The sequence below is a fragment of the Thunnus maccoyii genome, chromosome 17 (assembly GCF_910596095.1).
Source record: "Thunnus maccoyii chromosome 17, fThuMac1.1, whole genome shotgun sequence".
Classification (NCBI taxonomy): Eukaryota; Metazoa; Chordata; class Actinopteri; order Scombriformes; family Scombridae; genus Thunnus; species Thunnus maccoyii.
In genome coordinates this window covers 13133171-13157379 of record NC_056549.1, presented here as the reverse complement: position 1 = coordinate 13157379, position 24209 = coordinate 13133171, and the positions used below count along the sequence as shown (strand labels likewise).

General features: G+C 40.9%; 1 protein-coding gene across 6 annotated transcripts in view; it reads left to right on the top strand.

Moving 5' to 3' along the window:
• Positions 1 to 1601: 1601 nt before the first annotated feature.
• The window catches only part of epb41l2 (erythrocyte membrane protein band 4.1 like 2), a 51699-nt gene continuing 29091 nt past the window's right edge, over positions 1602 to 24209 (top strand). For 5 of the 6 annotated variants that reach the window (XM_042389985.1, XM_042389984.1, XM_042389988.1 and 2 more), the window contains exons 1-4: positions 1602 to 1763; positions 20897 to 21126; positions 21298 to 21483; positions 22774 to 23034. In XM_042389985.1, coding sequence (XP_042245919.1) covers positions 20911 to 21126; positions 21298 to 21483; positions 22774 to 23034 — 663 coding nt within the window. In that variant the 5' untranslated portion in view covers positions 1602 to 1763; positions 20897 to 20910. The remainder of the gene's footprint in view (positions 1764 to 20896; positions 21127 to 21297; positions 21484 to 22773; positions 23035 to 24209) is intronic. The other variant, XM_042389989.1, reaches the window with a different exon arrangement.

The window sequence follows — 24209 nt, the reverse complement described above, 5'->3', positions numbered from 1 at the left end:
CTCTTAGTTACTTAAATTACAGCTTTGGACCCACATCAAGCTGGAAAACAAGATGACTGACTGTCATTCTCTTCTGCTTACAAACAAACAGTTTATGTCTCGTTCTACTCTCTACTTTTTTGCTACTACATTAGTGTTCTTATGTGGTTGTTTACTCCTCCTCTTACGTAGATGTCAAATCTCCACGCTGCCTTACTCTATAAGCCAATTACTTGAGCTTCTGTAATCTGGGTGTGGGTGTGTACATATGTAAGGAGTGTGTGCGTGTGTGTGTTTGTGTGTGTGTGTGTGAGGGGACAGAAGAGATAGATAGTATGCAGTAGCAGTAGCCGTGCCTTATATTACGCAATGACCAGTGTGTCCTTTGTGCTTTCTGTGTGTGTGTGTCTGTCTGTGTGTGTGTGTGTGTGTGAGAGAGAGAGAGAGCGAGAGTAAGAATGAATTGAGAAGATGAATAATAGCCAAGCGCAGAGCAATTAATCAACATCGAATAATTTGTCTTGTTATAGAAATCTGACATTAAAACTCTTTCCCCACTTTTACTGAAGAGGCCATCAGGAGTCTCTTTCATCTGCTAAATATCTTACAAGCATAAAGATGACGTTTGGTGAGTTATGGCAGACATTAGGACATGTTATCAGTAGAAAAAGCACAGGTGTAATTAAATAAGATTAACGATGGCTGCATTCCATTTAGGCGGTCCATTTCCAGGGCCCTGCTATGTAAACATTGTTAATGATATTACTTACATCTGTGCTTATCCTGTTAACTCAAAATGTCTGCCCTGTAAATGAGCTATTGGTGAAAAAAAAGGATTACTTAAAATACTGAAAGCACAGTAGATACATTGCAAAAGACAGATTTTGACAAAAAAATGCACATTTACAGTCCATGACATGTACGATCATTATCTGTGACAGTATCTTGTTTCTTTAAGTATTCAAATATGTTTTCTTATGGTCAAATTATGGAAGATATTATAACTTAAACGCCTTGATTTAATCATGGCTCAGAAATGAATGTCTTGTGAGGCACAATACACTTCACAGTTACCAAAGGTAGCTTCATCAAGGTGTTGATGCATACAACCTCAGACGGTTGCACTGCAGTGTTTCTCAAAGGTTGGGTTCAGATTCAGCAATTGGTTTGTATGCTGTTGATACCACAATGTCAATGTCAATGGAAGATAATACAGCAAATTAGTCAGCAATGTACATAATATGAATTCTATTGGAGGACTTTGAAAGTCCTGATCTTGCTGGGAAAATAGAAAGCCAATATGTACAGCAAAGCAGTGCAAGCAACAACAACAAAAAAACACAGGAGAGATGCGTCAAATAAAATATAATAAAAAAAACATTGAACTGAAAAATGTGCATAAATATATTTATTATCAAAATATTGCAGTGACTCCTTATATCCTCTAGAGGGAGCTGCTTTGCTACACTAGCATTGCCACATCTGCATCGAACGTCCCTCTAACGCGAATGGACAGCGCGGGCGACCAATCACGTCGCAGATTCTAATACAGTAACCCCTCTCAGCCAATGGCGGACAGCTAAAGGATGTTTTTCACTGTATGGGGGCGGGTCTTGGGGATGATGGACACGTCTCCTTTGAGCCTTAGCCAGATTTCTCGGTGTGGACTGTAGTGGAGATTTTTGGAGGCTGAGATAGTGGGACGTACGTTATTTTTTGGAGGAGAACGGACGGAGAGGCCACGTTTGGAAGTTCCCCTTACGCATCGTCGGATTTTACTACAGGTAACTCTTCATTTTAGCCCCTTTTTTAAATCACGTGATTTATACATCATCGACTGCCGCTGATACAATGCTGTTTGCATATATTTCGTTCTATATAGCACATTTTGTAGGGGTATATGTATAGATAGTAAAACTGCACTAAAATCCTCAGTAACTCAAATTTTTCAAATGGTCAAGCAAACAGCAGCTTCCCTCGAAATCCGTTATATTGAGACTTGCTCGTCAAGGCGCTTCATGGCGCCTATCTTCTTCCATATTATCCCTAAATCATCACATAAACTACTTTCATGTCCCGCGGTATCTCGCTCGGATGTGTTGTTTATGGTTAGCGTCGAAGGTTTCGAGGATACACTCAGATGAGGCAAAGCCAGCGTAACTCCCATGTTTAAAAGTCATTTTTTTAATAAACGAATAAACCCAGTTACGGTAAGCCTGGTAGCGATGGTTGCATTTCCTGGTGTAGGTGAAGTCTACCGCTACGTTAACGGTGTGTTACTAAGTTACCGTTGGCGGTTGGTTCTTCTCATCAAGGTAACGTAAATGTAATTCAAACGTCAGTATCAGCATCCAACCGCCAAGTTAGTAAGTAGATAGTTGTTTGAGAGCATCAGGTTGTTTAAAACAACTACAACAGTCGTTTGAAGTCGTTTTATCTGTTGTTGTGTAACGGTGTTGTCCGTTAGTCCCTTTCTCTTGATGTCTGTCTGCATGACCAGCGCTTCTTCCAGCAGTGAAGTTAGCAACACTAGCACACGTTGTTTAACTGTTTTTTAAAAGGAGTGGTGTTTGTTTCCTTTGGTTTCATGCTGGGAAGTGGTTTACAAAGGTGTCTGGGAAATGAAGTCCCGTTAAGTTGTCATTTGTTTAGCTATCTGCTGGATTAAAAGATTTTATCTGGTAATAAAAGAAAAGGTAATGAAATAAAAGATGGAGCTGTGGCGACTGCTGTATTTAAAGGACACACCCGAATAAAGGCATCCCATTTGTCGAATAGTAGTTCCCATTAGCAGATAGTTTATTATGTGTCATTAATAATTTACAGATAACTTAAAAGGAAAACAAGTTATTAGAGCCCAAAGTGAGCTGGTCAAATTGCCTGCTTAGTTTGACCAACACCCAGAGTTTCAATTTATAATGATATGATATAGAGAAAAGGATCTGTAATCAGTAATTCTTTGACATCTTTACTTTTTAAATGGATCAGATAATCATTTGAGCTCTGATTTGATCACATTAATGTATGTAACTAGAAGATGATGTTTGGCAGGCGGTGGATACATTCCTGCTGTATCTTATTGGCTTAAGAAAAGGGTCACAAACTCAGATTTTGTTTCAGTTTAGATGGTTCCCCTCTTAACTGCACCCCACTTCTCCAAATCTGCCTTACTTTTTCCATAATACTCATTCTTGTACTACTTTTCGTCTGCATGCAGAGCTGCGTGTACATACTGTACTCTACATGTTTCCCAGATATACCCTTAGAAGTCATATTTGTTTGACAGATGGTAAGGGCTCAGCTAGTTCACAGACAGATAGGCGGGCCGGCCTATCAAACTGAGGGACAGAGTGGACTGAGCTGAGATTGTGCTGACATGTATAAAGTAACTAGCAAACATATCTATTTCATTAACGTAATCAAATTCCAATGCACTGAATCGGTGTCTGTAGGAATACACATTCACAGTTAATTAAGTTTGCTGCTTTTCAAGTAACGTCTGTTATATTTGTCCACTTTTTTGTACAGTTATCTGGCTTTATCAGTGACCTTCTGTCAGGTGTCTTTTGCAATTCAGTGTTTGATGTGTGCTGTAACATTGCCATGACTGAGAACTACAAAGACAGACTAATATGAGGGCAGCTGATAACACACATGTGCTATTAACAGCATGTGTCATCCTGAACTCCAACTATAACTGTCTGTGTGTGTGGCCGGTGATTCATCACTTTAATTAGCACAACTCAGCTTTGATCCTTACTCCTTGGGGTTCATGTTTGACTTTTCATTTTGATGTATTTTAATGGGATGGACATCAAAATCGACAGCTGGTGATCTCAATGCTTAAGCAGTACATTCTGCTATGGAACCAGATCATGTTTACTTTTTTTTCTTAAAAAAATGACTCAAAACTATTAATTGATTAACAAAATAGTTGGCAATTCATTCTCTGTGGATCGACTAACTGATTGATCGGCTAATCGTTGCAGCTCTACACTATTTTATATAATTTTATAGCCCCAGTGACTAATCAAGAAAATAACTGGCTGATGAGTTGATGCTGAAGATAATAAGTTGCAGCTGTAGTTACAGGTGTGCAGGTTATTTAGTGCAGTGCGTGTAGTTGCACTGTGGAAAAACGGTCTCGCTCTCACAAGAAAACCCAGAGAACTTTATGATAGGTTACAGCTTTCACGATATATAGCTACAATACAATAAGGAATGTGCCTCCTTTGACCAAAATTTGTCCTTAAAACACATGTAAACAGACAGGAAGCCTTCCTGTAAGCAACGAGGGGACGCAAGCGATGAGCACGTCTGTCCTCCGTTCTGGTGTGTTTCTCCTGTGCGGCCCCCTTCTCTCTCTGCGTGTATAGTTTATCTATAATCATCAGTGCCATGTTCGTTCTCAGACTCTCAGGATGTGTAGAACAGTGGCAGCTCTGTCAAACCCACTAATGAGAAGAGGCCTTAATTGGTTGTTCTGGTGGGAGAATCTGCTCATTAAAGGTAGCTGGAACTAACTGGAGGACTAGCTAGAATGAGTGCATGATGTCCTTCTTTTTTTTTTTTTCTTCTCAATATCGCAGTTGTCGTGGAAAAACCTTACATTTCCAGTCATTTGAGGTCTGTGACTTTTATGAAATGATATTTCTGTGGATTCCCAATGCTATAAGACTTGTGTATGAATTAAAATTAAAAGAAACATTTTCAACAACAGTAATGCCTCCAATTGAGAACAGATGCAATGGTGATCATCACCGGCTTGCTCTTTAACATTAGTCTTAGGGGGGGCATTAAAACTAGAATGGCGTTATTATTTACATCTTTTGCATTTTATAGCTTCCTGATGTGACTGGATGAGAAAAACAGTTCGCGTGAACTTCATTTGCACATTGTTCTCGCCCTCACCTTGTGTCAGACAGGACGGCGAGTTGAGAGACACAGTGAGACAAAAATAGGAAGTAGAGATGGAGCGGCGAAAGGAGAGAGGGAGGGAGGAGAGAGAGAAAAAAAAACCGAGCAGAGAGGAAGTGAGTAAGAGTCAGACAGAAAGAGGAGAAAGAGAGACTGAGCGAGAGCGACAGAGAGAGTGAGAGATATTGCTTAACCATTCGGAAAGGCTATGGGAACATCTCTGTGTGTGTGCGTGTTTGCAGGGAGTATGTGTGTTTTCATCCTGACCCTGTCGGTTCAACAGGAGCAAAGCACGTCACATCCACTCAGACACACACAGATTGCCCCACTGTCACACATCGCTTTGAATGAATAGTGCTGGCTGTATTTTTAGGTCCATGCGGGAAAAAAAAAAAAAAAAAGAATCCTCCTCTTCTTTCTGAATATTGAGCAACCAAAAATCTAAATGTCAAGGATTCGATTTGGCCACAGTGTTCTCGCCCTGCTCCAGTCTGTGAAAATGGTCATTATTATAACCGCTAAGCACGAATTCAAGGCTTTCATCTCCTCCGACAAATGCAGCGACACTGGGACAATCAAAAGAAAGTAGTAAGGTGGACATATTCTACAGTTTAGCAGCCAGCCGTGACCGGCGAGTATTAGCCTCTAGCTTTCAGAGCTGCTCGGCCAGCGGGCGCCGCAGGACACAGATTCACACAGAGAAGATCAGAGAGCCATGAATGAATGGAAACTGTAATGCAATGTTCAGCTTATTAGCGCTACAGAGACAGTGATGAGGGGGGAGGGGAGGAGAGGAGGGAGGGCGGGTGAGGGAGGGAGTGAGATGGAGAGAGGGAAAGAGTGATAGAGATGTAGAGGGTGTGTGTGTGATGGAGGGCAAGGAAAGGGAGAGGGAGGTAGGGTGGGTAGTTGGGTAAGAGGGTCAGCTAAACGCCAAAAAATGTAAATGAGAGTATGTAATAAAAAAAAAAAAAGCTGGAGCAATAGCCTATTAGGAGGAGAATAGAAAACCCTTGTGTTGAAGAGTAATGTTTTATATCAGAGAGAGAGAGAGAGAGAAAGATGGCAAACTGCCCTCCCCAGTAAGTGTCCAGCTCTGAAAGAAACGATAGAATAAAAACTGGAGAGAGAGAGTGTGGGCCTGTGGCTTTGGCGGGGGGCCAAACATAGTTAAAAACAGATTAATCAGCATAGGGTCACATTCTCACAGAGAGAGGCTGAGCAGGACAGGGCCTTCATCTTTTAAAGGCCACTTCTTGGGGAGCAACACGAGGAAATCTTGGCGCTGAGGTTTATATATCGGCAGAAAATTTGAGAATGTTGTGATTGTAATACTGATATCTGATACAAACATCTTTTATAGTGCGGCGACATGTCTTGGACACAAGTAGGGCCGCAACTAATGATTGTTTTCACTATCTGTTAATCTGGTCCATAACATGTCAGAAAAGAGTGAAAATGCCCGTTATAATCTCCTACACTTAGAGCTGCCACGGTATTCATTTTTTCCTGCTCGCACAAATTAGCGAAGCGATTCAAACTGTCACGGTAACTGCCATAAAAAAAATAATTTAAACCTCAGATTTCATAAAATAATTGGTACCTAAATACTGGTAAACTTTTCGTAGTCTATTCTTTATAGCCTCTATAATCTAAATGTCTATATTTATTCCAGCGTTGTCATTAAGAGGCCGACCTTGCTGCAGGAATATTGGTCGGCATTCGACAGGCGCATCATTTGGCACATCATTCTTTATGTCAACCCTGAGAGAATAACTCATGTCCCATCACTTGAGCCGCTCACTCAGTGGAGAAGCGGTGATCAGCTTGACTCTGTGGTGGGCGTGATGTGATTTTGTTACCATGGTAATGCGGTAACCGCAGCAGGTCTACCTACAGCCCAACATGACATCTTCAAATGTATTATTTTGTCTGAAGACATTCAGTTTACCATCACATTTCATCACAAAATCTTCACATTTGAGAAGCTGGAAACCGCACAATTTTTGCTTAAGAAATGACTAAAATGATTAATCGTTTATCAAAATAGTTGTTCATCGATTAATCAACTAATTGTTGCAGACATAAGTTTGGACATATCAAGCAAATTGGGAAAGATGAGATTGTTCCGTGTGAATTGCGATTGCAACATGCGTCTTTTTCCTTAATCAACAAAATCTGTTTGACCAACAGCTTCGGAGGACAGTGAAAGCCAAAATGTAATTAGAAATGTAAAAAAAAGAAGAGGCGAAAGAAGCCAATTCCACATTCAGCCAGACATCTTCAGTAAAAACAAATACTGTGGTGATAATCAGTCATTCTTTTACCATGTAATTTACGTGTATATTTATGTATAATTCCAGTATGATTTTTAAATTAAACAAATATTTGCTATGTTTTTTTAGCCAACCATAATCAAGAATGTAAGCATAAGTAAGTCAAACAACAAAAAGAAAACAATCAGAACAAAACAATCAGAACAAAACAAACAAAACGATACACGTCAAAAACAACTTGCATATCCTGCACCGTGTCCTTCTACGCCAGTCTTTCTTTCTGATCATCCATTTCATATTTGTTCGATGTTATTTTTAAACGTTTGTTGAAACTTACTAAATGTTTTACATATTTTCAGTTCCTCACCACAGTTATGCCATAAATTAACCCCTTTGAGTGTAATACAACGATATTTTACATTAGTCCTCACTGATTGTTTTTTGAACATACAAATTCCTCTCAAGTCATGTTGACTTTCTCTCATTGGAAACAACTTTTGGATACTTTCAGATACTAATGAATGTTTAACTTTGTACATGATTTGAACCGTTTCAAAGTCGACCAAATCTTTCAATTTTAGAGCCTTTATTTTAATAGTGTGGGTTTATGGTTTAAGTGGTTATATGGCTACAAGTGGTTTTGTTTACAATTTTTATGACTCTTTTGAAGAATGAAGATTGAATCAGTGTTTGTTTTATATGTATTTCCTAACACACAGTAAGTTATTTATGGGACTATAAAGATACAGTATAAGGTCTATAACAAAGCTTGATTTAGAAGATCTTTAACTTTACATAGTATCGCAATTGACTTTGATATAATTTACATGTGGCTTCCAGCCTAATTTATTACCTGTTATCACTCCAAGAAATTTAATTTCAGACACTTTTTTCTATTTTGACACCATTTCTCATGAGTTTCCTGTTTAAGTTAAACGCTTCCCCAAAGATTATAAATGTAGTTTTACTTAAATCCAGTGTTAGTTTCTTAGAATCAAACCAACTCTTTAGTATTTCCAGTTCTTTTTCCACTATATGCAAAAGTTTTTCCATATTCTTACCACAACAAACAACAGAGAACAAAAAGAAATGAGCATTACAAGATATGTAAGTATTTTGTTTTGTTTAAAATGAGGATTTTTTGAGACCCCTTGTTCTAATTAGATAATCAAAAACCTTTTTTTTGTTTTTGTCATTAGCCATTCACTCTTTCAATCAAAGAATAATGAATTCATCAGCTCACTTATTTAACCATTATTCACTTACTTCATTCATCATATCACGTTTAGATTGTTCATTCATTCGGGCTGTCAAAAAAAGCCAGGAAGGGGTTTGCGCCCGGCAGAGGAGAGGGGGGCGGGGGCGGGGGGGGGGGGGGGGGGGGGGGGGGGGGGGGGGGGGGGGGGGGAAGCACTGGGGAGGTGGGATACCAGGACAGAGCGATTAAAGAGGAAGGGATGAGGGGGAGGAAAAGGAAGCCAGAGGAGAGGAGTATCTGGGGCAAGAAGGTCGAGAGGGAGTGCAGACCAGCAAAGTTGTTCTCATTAGTTGCCTTTGAGAAGCTCTGAAGTTTGGAAACCATTTTAGAAAGGGCGTAAAGAACCCAGTGAACTGTCTGTTTGTGTGAGGGGGAGAATCAGGCAGACAGAAAGCAGCGTCAATAAACACAGTCTTTCCCACAGGTCAAAAATACACATGGGCAGAAGCTGGGGGCGCGGGGGGGGGGGGGTGGGGGGGGGGGGGGGGGGGGGGGGGGGGGAATTAGACATCTGTTTAGATATTTTTCCTGGTATTAGAGATGGAACTAATAGATATGTTGTTTGGGTATCAGTCAGAAAATGTAAGTATTCAGAGAAAGAAGGAATAATGTGATTATACGGATGTTTTGCAATCAGTCATTTCCTGTTTTTATGTTGACAGGCTGCTAATTAGGGACACACAGATACTGAGACGTAGTGTTTGTGGCTGGAATGAAAATCGAAGGCAAAGATAGAGGGATGGGAGATCGACCGAGAGGAACAGGAGGAGGATCCGAAGTAGGCCCGTTGCCACACTTCCTGTTTCCTGGTTAGGGGTCGGAGGTCACTGGTCTGGGATTAACTGATACTAGGTCGCTAAACAGTCTGTCTGGTCATGTCGTCGACCTCAAACCGCCGTCTGAGAAGAGCCAGTCGCCGCAACATACTTTAATGATGTGCGAGCGTGTGTCTTTAAAGGCAACATGTCCTCGCAGTAATTGAGAAAACAGGATGATGTTCTGAAAATGAGGACATCTTATGGTGTTCACAAGGGGAATGTCTAATTTTAGAGTTAGGGGTTAAGGTTAGTAGTTATAACATTAAAGGCAGGCAGCTATGAGTTGGTGTGTGTGTGTCAGAGTACTTTACATTCTCACTATTGCATCGTTGGAGATCCAGTGTTACTAACCAATCCTGATTACAGCTGCAACTGCTTTGTTATTGAGTTGTTATTGTTATATTGCCAGATTGGCAGTTATTTTGTCAGTAAATTGACTAATTGTTTGGTAAAAAGTCAGGAAACAGTAACTGATGCCAGTCACACTGTCCTAAAGCTCAAGGTCATAAAAGTTTTTTTCTCCAAAAGTCCAAAACTCAAAGACATTCAGTTTCAGTCAAAGAAGAGCTGCAAACCTGCACAACGGAGAAGCTGGAACTAGGAAATATTTGACTTTTTTCAAAGTATTTTAGGAGAGAGAGACACTGAGAGAGAGACATGCAACAACAGTCATTGACAACAGTCAAACAGGGGACGTTGTAGTTCATGGTCAGCACCTTAAACGCCAAGACCATTGGGTGCCCCAAAACCTGCCATTTTTGCTTGAAAATTAAGTTAAACAATTAATCAGATATCAAGAGTTGCCGATTAATATTCTCTATATCAATGGATTGATCAAAGGACTCATTTTTTCTGCTTTAAACTTGGAATATTGTGTTTATTATGGAATATTTTATATGGGATATTATGCTATAGCTGCAACAGTAGATGCATAGTCACACCCAACACTTCTATGAAGTCTTTAAAATAAATATTCAAGCCTTTGAGGATTTCTAATAGCTCACATAAAGGATGGCACACCTCTGCTTTCTTCCTGATATTATGTCAAGACAAGAATTTGTTATCCAATATTTGTTGACTTTTATCTGTATGTTGTGTTTCTCTGTCGGTAATAGTGGGCCAGAAAATCACTGGCGATCACTGTAGAGGTGTTGAGTATCAGTGTGTACTGAATCACCATTGTCACTGAGCGAATCAGTAACTTTTAGTAGTGAAGCTCCACTTACTGGTGACTAAGAGTGCTGTTGTCAGCTCAGCTCAGTGATACAGTATGTACTACCTTGTTGAAACATATTAAACATCCGTGAAAGCCGCAGAAACAATCATAATCTGGCTGCTGAGCTATTAAACATATGTGCCGTGTTTGTATAGGCTAGTTTTTTGCACTGAAGGGAATGTGACAGCCCGGACTAGCAACAAACTGTTAGCCAAATATTTTCATTGGCTCTTTAAGTGCAAAAACTTCCATACAATTGACAAGACAACAAACCACATCCAAAAGATATAGAGAAAATAAAAGCAACTATGGTAAAAAATAAAAAATACCACTTATTACAGTTACAGTACAGTCAGTTCAGTCATAGTCGTGTGTTTCAGTGTCTCTAGCAGGGAATTCCCAGTTAAAGGAGTCCAAAAAAGGCTGCCAGAACTCTTAAAAATCCTCGGGTCGATGTCCTTGTTGAGTATTTCAACTTCTCAAGCTTCAAGTGCGCCATCACATCCCCAACCCAGCGCCTGTGTGTAGGAGGGGTAGCTGATATCCAGTTAACTAGAACAAGGCATCGGACCAGTATAAATAAAAAGGCTATGGCGTTTAACGGACCAGCAACAGACAAAACATACTACTGAACTGTTGACAGTCAGAATCAGGGTGAACTTCAGGCTGTATGAATGGTGACGTGGTGTCACTTACTGTTGTAAATCCTGAAGTGAACTGAATATGATGAGCTCACTTATCGGCGTACAACTAAAGTGCATTTGAACGGTGATGCAATCTTTAAACTGATCTGAAAGTGATTCGAAACAGCAAACTGATTAGTGTTTTCCATCTCTAGATCACTGTGTTAATAACAGGCTGAGAGCGGTCACATTGGACGGAAAGTTATCATATGAATTTGTTCTTAAAGTAGATAAATGCCGTGTTTTGTCAGTGCGGTAACACATTTTCAGAGCTTTTGATCCGATCGTATAAACACTTGATTGTCCACACATCTCTGCTTTCAGCTACTTCCATCTGCATCACTCTGCCACACTAACCAGCTGTAATAATGAGTCTAGTTGATACCCATGAAATCGTTTGTTTTGCCGAGGCACCTGTTGTTACCACCCTCTATGGGATGTACGTTACCATAGCAACACCACACCCACTGCTTCTCAGGAGAGACTCACGTTCGCCTGTGTGGTTTCACTGTGGGTTTCGCTGTCTTGTCTTTTTTTCTTTCACACTCACTCACTCAATCCCTCCTCCTCCTCCTCCTCCTCCTCCTTCTTCTTCTCTCTTCTTTTCCTTCTTTTTCACTCTCACACGCACAATAAACTGTATCTCCTCTCCTGTGCACCCGTGTGACCCACCCATACTCTCTCTCTCTCTCTCTTTGTCTCACAAACACACACACACACTCACACAAATTCACACAGGCAGGTCACTTGCGCCTGACTGCTCTAATCGCTGAATAGGGGAGTTTAGCGGTTAACAATAGTAGTTATGAGCTGACCCATTATCAGTACCTCCAGGATTTCACGGCGTTTTTTTTTTTGTGATTATTGCAGCCAAAAAAGTTTGATTTTGCAGCAGTTTTTCTCAAAAATTGCGATACAATTTGCTCTTTTTGCGGTAAAATTGCGGGAATTGGGAAAAATTGCAAGCAAAGGAAAATAATGCCTTTATTTTATTTTTTTTAAACTACTACCAATATGAATTGTATGTAATCATCTTCAGTAAAAAACATACTGCATTTGGCACCAAATAAAATCAGTCAATAATTCCATTAAAATAAAACCATTAACATAAAAATAATGTTTCGTTTCCAAAGTATCAACTTGTGTTCTTCTGACTTAACTGAATGTAAACCTCATTTGGGAACATTTGGGAATTCTTTTGCTTGGTCTATGGCAGTAATTCGGGTGAGATTTGTACATATTTGTCTGTAGATTTGGCCATTTCATATGAAAAAGTTGTGGTAATTCAGCAAAATTGCAAGTTCTCGCAAATATTGCGGAGGTTTCTTGAATTTGCATTAATTATTACAATTGCAAAATCCCAATGTCCTGGATAGACTTGCTTTATTCTCACACACATGCACACACACAGTAAAAGACAGGGTACAAAAAGTAAATTTGATGTAATTTGCATCAACTCACATTAACAGATTGTATTGTAATCACCATTATTTTTCTTTATTCTCTTTTCTGTCATCACAATTTCTCTGGCAGCAGAAGTGTATTTCACACGATGTGCCAAAAACCAAAATGAAATGGAAACTAAAGAAACTGAGTGAGAAAGTGAGAGAAGGATAAATGGAATATTGTCAACACTGTGTGCTAAATGCATTAGCTAAACGCCAGAAATGCTAAATAAAGATGGTAGAGCTGGAACTAACAATTATAACTATTATCTAGGGGTGTAACGGTACACAAAATTCACAGTTCGGTATGTACTCGGTTTTGGGGTCAGGGTTCGGTAAATTTTCGGTACATCGTGTCTTGTTTTGTCCTGACCAAATACATTCAGTTTACTGTCATAGAGGACTCATAAAACCAGAAAATATTCACATTTGAGAAGCTAGAACCAGAGACTTTTGGCATTTCTTCAATCAAAATGTCATTTGATTTATCGACTAATGGTTGCAGCTCTAAAAGATGGTAATACATAGCTTCTACACAGTCGTGATAGTCGTGAAGAACAAGCTAATACAGTAGCAGCATTATTAGTTTTGTAAAGTGCTGAATATTATTTATAGTAGAGTAGAGTAGAGGGTCTTGGTGTTGTTGAAAAAGTAAAACTGTAGAGTAGAGTTTTGCAGCAGACAATAGCTGTTATGAGCCAGCGCTAATAACACACCCAGAGAAGTAATGACACCGCATCAGTCATTTAAGCATCACTTTATGAGCTGACCTCTCATTGGGTAAGACACCAGCAGCTCAGACCGCAAGCTGCAAAGAGACACTAGGGAGCATTTGTTTGTGTGTCTGCTCCGTCAGGGCAATGAAAAGTTGAAATCAGGTGTATCTGTGAACGGAGGAGGAGAGAGAGGAGCAGTGACGTAGAGTAAAATGAAGCGATGAATGGTTAGATGGGCAGGCAGACCGACAGACACACAAACATACACAGGGATTATCCTTTGTGTAATCCTCAGTTTGAGGGTCAGAGTGCAGCGTAAAGGGACAGGCATGTTCAGAATTTTCACACCACTACAGTGTTTATGTGTGTGTGAATGTGTGTGTTTGTGTGTGTGTGTGTGGGGGGGCGTGGGTATGTTTGTGTGATTAAGAATACAAATCCATAGCTGATGTGTTTATCAGTGACTCTGTGAGTATGTATTTACATATGTTTTAGGATCAGTTTATACGTGTGTTTACGTGTTGGTCTGTCTTTCTGTCTGTCCGTTTCTGTGTGTGTGTGTGTGTGTGTGTGTGTGTGTGTGTATGTGTGTGTCCGTGTGTCGTTGCGTGACAGATGGACAGATCATACAAGAGAACAGCACAGATTAGGATTGTGTGTATGTGTGTGTGCGGTTATTTCAAAACCAAAACCGGCGCTCAGTGACTTGTCAGCTGCTGGACTGCGGTGGAATAATTAGAGAAGCTGGTAGCTTGTTGCATCAGCGTTTGGGATGTCCCCGTGCGATCTGCTGCAGGATCGGAGTTTTAATTCATTAGTCTCAGCTGCATCAAAGCAAATCGATTTCTGATACTTTGTTTATCGGGACCCGTTGCATTCGGTGTACGCCAGCTGTCAGAAACAACCTCTGTAGTACAATCCAAAACACTGTAACCGTTTCATGAGCAAGTGAAACGAGGAGCGACACAAACAAACAGCGCTGGCAGCAAGCAAAGCAGCTTTGGGGTCAAAATGGTTGTTTTTGTGTCTGTTTCAGGAATATCTTACAGGTCAAACACACCTGTGAAGTTCTGCTGTTGTTGGTTAAAAACTGTGACTGAAGTTTCGTACAGTTTGCAGTAAATGGGGTCCGCCTGTGGTGAACACACCCCAAAATATGAGTAAGAGACACACTATGATGCAGAACTATTAAGCTGCCTTTAATTAGATCTTAATTTTCTTGTGCATAAATTGTCAGTGTGCGATATTCTGAAATTGCAGTGTATAGCAGGTTTTGGGACAGCGGGCATATAAACCCTAATGATTATTTTCACAATTCATAATAGCAAAATATGAATGGCAAAAAATGTCCATCACAAGTGCCATCACGAGACCAAGGTGATGTCTTCAAATGTCTTTTTGGAATTTTTATTCCACCAACAGTCAAAAGAGATATTTCAGTTTATTGAATAAACACCAGATATCCACATATGAGATGCTGGAACCAGCCCATAACATTTGGGCTCTTTGCAGACTCATAACTCATTAATCTTTGCAGATTAATGAGTTATCAACTTTATCAATTTGATCAATTAATTTATTGAACAAGTTTTGAGACGATGAACTAATTAGATTAAAGGAATAATATCATTACAGTACCTCCTCAATGTAGGCAGTATTGTGTGTTTGTGTGTGTGTGTGGGTGCAGCATGAGGTAGAAACCAGCTGGCTCTGACAGCTAACACACACACACACACACACACACACACACACACACACACACACACATCCCTGTATAAGATTTATAATGTTATGACATAATAACACCTGTTAGTACTTTCCACAGCCTGCTCAGACCTCTGATTCTCTGCCAACATCTAATATTTTATCGAGCGACTCAGGCATTCGGAGTTACTCTCATTGTTGCGTCTCCTCGTTTAGAAAAGCAGCCAAACCAATCAAAGCTTTTGTAGGTTGGACTTGTTAAGAAATGACATTTAACTGACTGGACTAGAGCCTAAAAAACAAAACAAAACAGAAAGAGGTTTTTCTTCCAAAGAAAGAAGATAGATGTTCTTCTTTCTCATGTGCTTCGGGAAAAGTTTAGTTAATCAACTAGTCTGGTATGTCAGGAGGCTTGTGAGGGGGATGCATGTTACAATTCGCTTTACCGAGATAACCGCTCCTTATCGCGGCTTTCACTTAATGATAGAAAACAACATTAAGTGGAAAGATAGTAGCAGAAATTGTTATCTGCTGTGAGTTGGAGTAGCCCTTTTTTTTTTTTTTTTTCTTGTGGGTGTGGCGCACAAGTTGAATGTTAGGAGAGGATGAGAGAAGGGAGGGAAGAATAGCATTTCCTGTAGGTCCGGCACGTAATATCAGCTGTAAATCTGACGTAGTTTGAAATGGATTTAGGCACGGTCATAATCTCTATTGTCACTTCTATGCTCGCTCACTAATCTGTATTTTTGCTGTGGTAATCTCTTGTCTCCATGGGGATTTATTGTTGTAGTCCGTGAATGTCGTTGCCATGGAAACCTGTTCCTCCCCTCTCTGCCTCATAGAATTGGGCGGGACGGAATGTATGTTTTGTTTTATTAAACTTTTATCAGATATTTAAAAACACAAATGTCAAAAACCATTTAAGACACAAGTTACATCTATCCATTCTTTCTTTCTTTCTCTCTTTCTTTCTTTCTTTCCTTTTTTTTTTTACTTTTGCACTCACCCCCGTGTCTGTCTCTCATAAAACTTTATCTCTCGGCCACAGGCCAGATCAGGAAATTGTTGTTGCTATGACGACGACCCCTAAAACCCAGACGGGCAGCAATAAAGTTGTAAGCGGGGGGAGCGGTAGTATTTGCATTTCTGTGACTTGTGCAAATGCAATACGGTGTTTGTGAAGATGTGAGAGATAAAAAAAAAAACAGCAACACTCTAAATGTACTCTTAAAAACAGCGCATATAAAAGTCAGAACTATTCTATTCCACCGGGATTTTTAGTCAGAATTAAAAGAAAGAAAAAAAAAATCTGGTGGGCGGAACATCATATTGTATTTAATTGCTTATTTATTTCATTTTCTTTCCTGTACAATGTGAAATGCTGTTGTTAAAGTTCTGCAGGCCAAAGACATGAAGTAATGGCTCAGTGTTCTCTGAGGGATAGTGAATGGGAAAACAAGAGTAATGTGTTTCAAAGAGGGGCCGGAGAAAAGGAGATGCTTTTCTTTTGTGACTGTTTCTGAAATATATTTTGAAACACGAACTGAACACGTACAAGAATGATGTAGAAAGATTGTCTACTGATTTGAGAACGAGAGGATAAAAGAGGAGCGATTCCCATGCTAGCTTTCCTTGGATGAAAATGAAGAAGGACTGGGCATTAAGAGGAAGCATAATTTGCTGTGTCCATTAGTAATCTGGCACAGTCGGCTTGCGCAGTAGGTGGGGTCTCACTCCTTCTCTTTCATCCATCCATCTTTCACCTCTCTCTCCAGCTCTCTTGTCTTCCTCCCTCACTCCCCTCAGTTCTGCTCAGCTCCTCTCTCTCACACACACACACTCCCTCTCCACCTCCCCCTTCTCTCTCTCTGTCTCTCTCTCTCTCTCTCACTCATTTTCTGCCCTCGTTTCTCCGAGCAATAGTCCCGGGGGTAAAGCAGGCGCAGCGCTCTGAAGGAGAGAAGGAGAGGATGGAGGAGAGAAAATGGCAATGACAGTTTGTAGGGCAGGCATTCGCTGAGAGGTGGGAAGCGAAAGTGAAGGAAAGAAAGAAGAATAGAGAGCAGAGAAAAACAGTTAAAGATCAAAATAAAGCGAGAAGAAAGAGAAAGAAAACAGGAGGTGAGAAGAAGTAAAGGGGTTTACAAGGGAAAAGAAAGCAACAGAAACAACAATAGGTAAGGACATAAGTTCTATCCATCCGTTCATCAGTTCATTTTTCCCGTTCATTTAAATCATTCATTTGAAAAATAAAAACTTAACAGGTGCAACACGTGATTGTTTGAAAAGGGAAGTAAGGGCGGATTCACCCTCTCGTGGCGCACAGCAGTAAAGCCAGAGGGAGTTGTTTATGGAGGTTAAAGTGTCGAGTTAGTGTCGTTAAGTTAATTTTTTCACGTCGCTGCCGTGACAGTCATGTGCAGCGACCATTCGTCGAGCATGCCGTACGAAACGGGTGGGGTTGAGTCAAGCAAATAAGATGAGAAAGCAAAAAAATTTTTTTTTTTCTCTCTCTCTTCTATAATTAATCCTCAGAATGTACTTTGAAGACCGTACTTTCATGCTCAGCGCAAACAAGTGAAGAGTAGATGGTATCAACGTTTGTTCACAGATAAACGGAGAAAAAAAAATAAGCTAAAATTAAGATAAAGCCGTCGTCAACAACAAGCAGTAAACATTTATGTAAGCTTACGGATGATGATAAGATAAGGAAATGAGCTGCTTCTTCCAGTGTGCATCGGAGAGAGATGTGGAGAGAAAGTTTAGTCAAGTCGAATCAGAAAATCAGGTGCGTGCGTACAAACATAGGAATGCCTCACCTACTTTTAATTTGCGGGACTAGCTGCGTGTTTGTGTTTATCATGAATCTGCAGCCCTTTTTTCTTGCCTATTTCGGACAACCGGCTTAGTTGATCCCTACTAATTGAGCGTGAAATAGTCCGACAAAATGCACCACAACACACAAGTAGTGCAGTAGTCGCCTCTGGACAAACTCTCTACGGAGAGATGCTTTTCTCAATGGAACAAGAAAACACATAACATCCATAGATACTCTTGGATTTTGGATGTGTGAGGTGATGACGCAGGTCTACTTAACGCACGCTCAACCCACGTTTGACCCCATTCATAGGAAAAGTGCTGTTACAGTTACTCGGTCATGTTTAAGAAGACTGCCAGCTTCCTAAAACCGGCATATACAGTTACTATACAGGCTGGTATTACGGTTTTACTGTCATAAACAATTCAGTGAGTGTATATGAAGAGAGACCATAATATTGTCACGCTATTGTTTATACGGACTGTGGGAAGAAGAGAGAAAGAGGAGGGGTTTCTGGGGAAGATAATGCGAACGGGCGATTGGAGGGGATTGAAAGGGGGGCCCGGAAGAAAGGGATTGAGAGAAGAGAGATGAATGCAGAGATTTAATGAAAACGAGAAAGAGGCGCCCGGGGGCCGGAGAGTAGAAGAGAAAGAGATGGAGATAGAGGAAGAAAAGAAAAGAAGAGTTGAAAGTGGAGTTAGAAAGTTATGAGAGAGGTAGAACAAGGGTCCCCGGGTGTCGGGCGGTTGTAGGGAGAGAGGGCCGGCGTAAAAGCAGGACTAAGTGGCCGTGACGAAGCTGCGGGCTGATGCCAACTCGCATGCATGCTGTGAGCTAGTCCATTAAGAAACAAAGTGTATCAGAGGAGAAGGAACTGCGGCAGACCTGTTCTGATAACTCTACGTTAGGGTTGAGGGGTGGGAACGGAGCAAATCTAGTACCTTTTACACATAAAAAATTTAAATTCATGTGGACCCAAAGCACAGACGTCAGCCTTAACACAACAAATTATTCACAAACTCTCCTTTTTTTGCACATTTGAAGCCTGTGTACCGACAGAATATCATTATTTATTGTCTGATTTGTTGCGTTTAATGACAGATTGGACAGAATATCTGGATTACTTGGTCATGTACATACAAGTTGCTAAACAAGACATCCTGAATGACATCTCATTAGATGTTTTGATAAACTGTTATTGCTACATCTGGAGATGCCATGGCTACCAAGAATTGAGGCTGAAGCCAATGTGGAAGTACCTTAAAGTGCAGCCAGCTCCAAAAAGTCCCTGGCTGCAATTGACTCCCATTCAAAAAGCATTAACTCATCTTTAGAAATACTGATATTTTTTTTTCCAACCATAAGCTGCAACTGAACTGGCTCCAATGCAAACCAGTGGGAGACGTCACACCTTGCTATGTCCATCTTTATATACAGTCTATAGTTTGTACTTGCTGTTTTAAGTTTGTTAAGTAACATCACCGGGATTCCCTCTTTATACGTAAGACCTCAGCAAGTTTTATTTGTCTTCTGTCCTCCTTATCTACACAAGAGCAAACAGTATATTCCCTCCCTGATATTTGCACACACACCTACATACGCACCTCTCTCTACCCATCTCCCCCCCCCCCTCCTCCTCCTCCTCCCCTCCCTACCTCATTAGTCGATCATGCGTAAGGAGTCCTGTTCTATTTTTATTCCCGGCCCCTCCCTACACACCACTGCTGCACTGTGGCTATGTATGCGCGTGTCCTCTCTTATTGAAGGTGGCAGGGCAGAAAAGAGAAAGTCAGAGAGTCAGAGATGGTCAGAAAGTAATATTCAGACGACATAATGAATAATAGAACCGGGGAGAGAAGGCTACGGAGACATAGTGTGTGGGTGATGGAGAGAAACAGTCAGGGGGGAAAAGATTCAGAACAAGTGAAAGGAGAGAGGATGACGATGACTTAATAGTGAATAAATCAAGCAGAACCCTCAGCCTGAAGCTGCTTGCGCACAAACAGTCACACACACACACACACACACACACACACCACACCGAAGCAGGCTGTGTATGCAGGTAGACACCCGTAGCGCGCAACTTCTGACCTCAACTTCCCCTCAAGACCAATGTCATGGTCATCCAGTGTTATCAACAAATTAGTGTCATGCTGAATGAATGTATCTGTTTCCGTGAAAGGGTTTGTGTGGACAGTGCTGCCAAAGATATTTGGGTTGAAGCGTGTGTGTGTGTGTGTGTGTGTGTGTGTGTTGACCACAGCTGCGGGGTAAAAGCAATGACTCAAATTATAAGTAATTCTCCTTCTTTCAGTGTGCGTGTGTGTACATGAGTGTGTGTGTGTGTTACGGCTGGTGATGAGCTCTTAAGCTGTTGACCCAGATGAAACTCGTTTTGCGACATAATGACATCCTAAACTTGTGTTTTTTTATGTATTTGTGTAAAAGAGACATGCTTCCAAGTCAAGAGCTAATGTTTCAAACAGCTATGAGCTCATGTGCTAACAGCTGTGAGCCAAACTTTATATATTTAATTTTTTTCTACTAAACTAATTTTGCAGCCTGTAGGGCTTTAACTCCCTAAATGACACCACTTAAGTACCTCATAAATTAGTATATATGAGGTACTTTATCTTAGTTAGCCTTTGTCTCTTACTCGTTGGAAAGGAAGCATCGATCCCTCTCAAAGGTGGAAATCATGAGACCATGTGGCTCATTTATAAAAGATATTCCAGTTGTGTGCCATGAAAAATTTATATCGGTGCCAAAAATCTGTGGGGCTGTCTGATTTTTCTCCACCTCCCTGTGAGAGATCAACAGCCAAAACAAACTGCTATTATTATTTAAAGCATGAATATCACAGTTTACCATTAAAATGAGTGTTTTGGGAAATCCTTTAAAATTATGATATAGCTAATGGAATGAACATAATGAACATAACATAAAATCAGTAACCCTAAATTAAATCTAATCATAATATACTTAAAAAATCATTTTGTAAATATGTCATACTTAAAAACTGGATCTAACACTCCGCTGTTCCTCTCCTCTCTCGCTCTGCAGGTTGACGGGTCACCATGACAACAGAAGCAGGCTCTGAGACAGAGGTGAAGGAGAAAGCAGAGGAGTCAGCTGCTCAGCCGGACCAATCGGAGAAGACGACAGAAGAGACCCAGGAAGTCGCCAACGCTGAGGGAGAGGAGAAGGAAAAAGAGAAGGAGAAGGAGAAAGAGGGCAAAGGAATCTCTCGATACCTGCCGACATGGCTTAAGAAGCAGAAGTCTCAAAGCCAGGTATGCTACGTCAGCGTGTCCGTGTGTGTGCACAGAAATAATGTTTCACAGTTATTATATTCACTAGCAGTAAAAGTTTCAGATCTTTGCTTTAAAGTGTTCCAATCATATCAAAACGCTTAATAATTATCTGACATTTATTTTTTTTTGTTTTGTCCTTGACCCATGAAGACCTCTCCGACCAAGGAGGTCCCATCCACAGAGGAGGAATTAAGCCAGGTGACAAAGGAAGAGGAGGCGCCTGCCCCAGAAGTGAACGGCCACGCAGAGGAAGTGGAAGAGAAGGAGGAGGTCAAGTCGGAGCAAGTGAAGGAAAAAGAAGCAGAATCTCATTCCAACGCCAGTGCTGACACCGAGGTACCGTACCATACTATTCCCTCGCTTGGTCTGCTCTTCATCAGTTCAGCCAACACATGGGGGAAAACATGGCAGCCTCAACAAATTAGTGGGCAGGTCATCAAAAGGCTCCCAGTGCTCTCTGTTATTGTTTATGATGTACAAGGAATGATGGGACCATTCAGGTTCTATGGTTAATGGTATTACTTTGTAACATCATATATAATGTTATATATGAGTAATGTTTTTCTTGTGTTTAAAGGAGGAGTTTGCTTTCTTGCCAAGAGTTAAATGAAAATAGCTTCATATGTAAAAAAAAAAACATTAGAGTGGTATCAACATGTTTTTACATATGAAGCCAGAGCTGGGAGTTGGTTAGCTTAGCTTAGTTTAGCATAAAGACTGGAAGACTGGCTCTGTTCAAAGATAAAAAAAAATCACATCTAAAACATTTTATCTTTGTTTAATAATACAAAAATCCAAGTGTAAAAATGACAAGTCATGGTTCTACAGGAGGCTGTGTCGACATGTGCTGGAACTATTTCTTGGCTGGAGGCGTCGACCCCCCCGGAGTCTTTGAAATATACAGAAACATCCAGGAACATCTACCCCCGTTGATATTGCAGAGTTTGAAATTGTTATCCCGAGGTTTTCGTCTCATATGAATGTTATGCTCCGCAGCAAGTCAGTGACAGCAGTAGACACAGCGGTTAATTAAAGCTCTGCCAAAGCCAACAAGTAAACTTCTGAAAAGTCATTTGCCAAAACAGTTTTGTCCCTTCGTTAGTCACGCACGTAGAGTATTGTTCTGTACACACTCTTGATTAAGTTACATTTTTTTCACAAGAACAAGGAACTGAGATGATGAGATGTTGTTATATAATGTAAGACTTTTTCACAACAGTCAAACAATGTAAAAAACACACACACACACACACACACACACACACACAGGCAAGCATGTTGCTCAGCCAAGAAAGAAAGACATACACACACACACACACTCACATATACACACATCAACTGTTCCTCCCAGTGATCACATTAAGCCACCCAGGCCCACCCAGTGACATCAACATTTCAGTAATCAGGCCAAAAGAAACGCCTGCACTGTATAAGAACAAATTCACCCTAGAAGGGGAAATACTAAGAGTGATACAGAGAAAACTGTTTTCCACAGACGGACTTTTCATGACTTTGATCAAGCTCTGAAGTTTTTTTTTTACTTGACAGCCACAGTAGGGAAATCTGGTTTGACTTTCTTATTTCACGTGTTTTTCCTCAAGTTTTTTTTTTTCTTCACTCTTTCAGCCTGCCAAGGAAGAGAAGGTGAAAGAGAGCGCCGAGAAAAGTCTCGAAGGGACAAAATCGACAGCCGAGGGCGAAGGAGCGGAGGAGCAGCAGAAGGAGAAAGAGCAGGGAGGAGGAGAGGCAGGGGAGGAAGCGGAGGGAGGAGAAGGCCAAACCTCCATTTTCCAGTCTCCCCTCCGTTTAGTGAGGAAGACCAAGATGAAGCTGGTGGTGTGTCACGTGACCCTCCTGGACGGGACAGACTTCACCTGTGAGGTGGAGGTGAGACTCTAGCCATACACAATGCATCACAACAACATGTGTGAGGAGGGAAAAACATGGATTCTGATGGTTTTTAATGTCTAACATAAAGGTTTTAAGCACTTTGTCACATTTTTTAAAGTGGATTTTGATGAGATGACACCCCAACATCAATGAAGGACAGGTGTGTCCTGTCACTTTAAAAACAACCCTCCCATATTTTCTTCACATCTTTTTTAGATAAGAATATCACCGCGAGTGAACAGAGGTTAGTTCTGTTCTGATAACATGGGGTCAAACCAATGTGTTACGGCTGATGTGTACAAAATTGCAGAATGCGATAGAACATGGAGAAAGCCTTCACGGTGCAAGATAAAACAGTCTCTACAACTTGTCTATGTTTATCTATCTGACATGACGACTTGCATTTCCTGAAAAAGAGTTTGGTAAATGTACAAAACCCATGCGTGTCAATGGAAAAAATCAATACGTTCATGTCTGTAGAAGTTTTCAGCTGACACAGACTGACACTTTGTCCGTCTCATGTTCCTCCGCTAGTCAAGTAGGCCACACGTGAGTGCCAGTGTGTCAATGATGTAATCGCTAATAGGATCAGATCTGGTGTGTGTGTGTGTGTGTGTGCGTGTGTGTGTGCGTGTGTGTGTGCGTGCGCATGAGCGTGGGGGTGTTTAACTTTCTGACTCAAAGTGCAGTTACGGCAGAAGCGCCCGCTCACATTGTTTTGGGCGTGGCTTAGGGGATAAAATGCGGAGCAAAGCAGAGCACGCTGCAGGGGCTTGTCTGGTGACCACAACACACACACACACACACACACACACACACACACACACACACACAGAAACACACACAGAAACTAGGCAGATTATGGGGGTCCCACCAGATTAGTTTTCTGCATCTGCTACTCCCTAACAAGCACGTGCCCCATACACCCACTAAAACACAATAGATACTCTCAACATCACATCCTCCACACTTGTGTCTCAGGCTTTATTGTTACAGTTCTCTTTACTGCTATTTTCTTTAAATCTGATGGTCCATTTCCATGTGTGTTTTTCTCATTATCAACATAGCTCAAGGTTAAAAATGTGTTTCCCCGAGTAGCATGCACATTTTTAGCAATACCCCTCCTCACATTCCCACACTGAGTCACATTCAATGGATAGCTGCCCAGAATA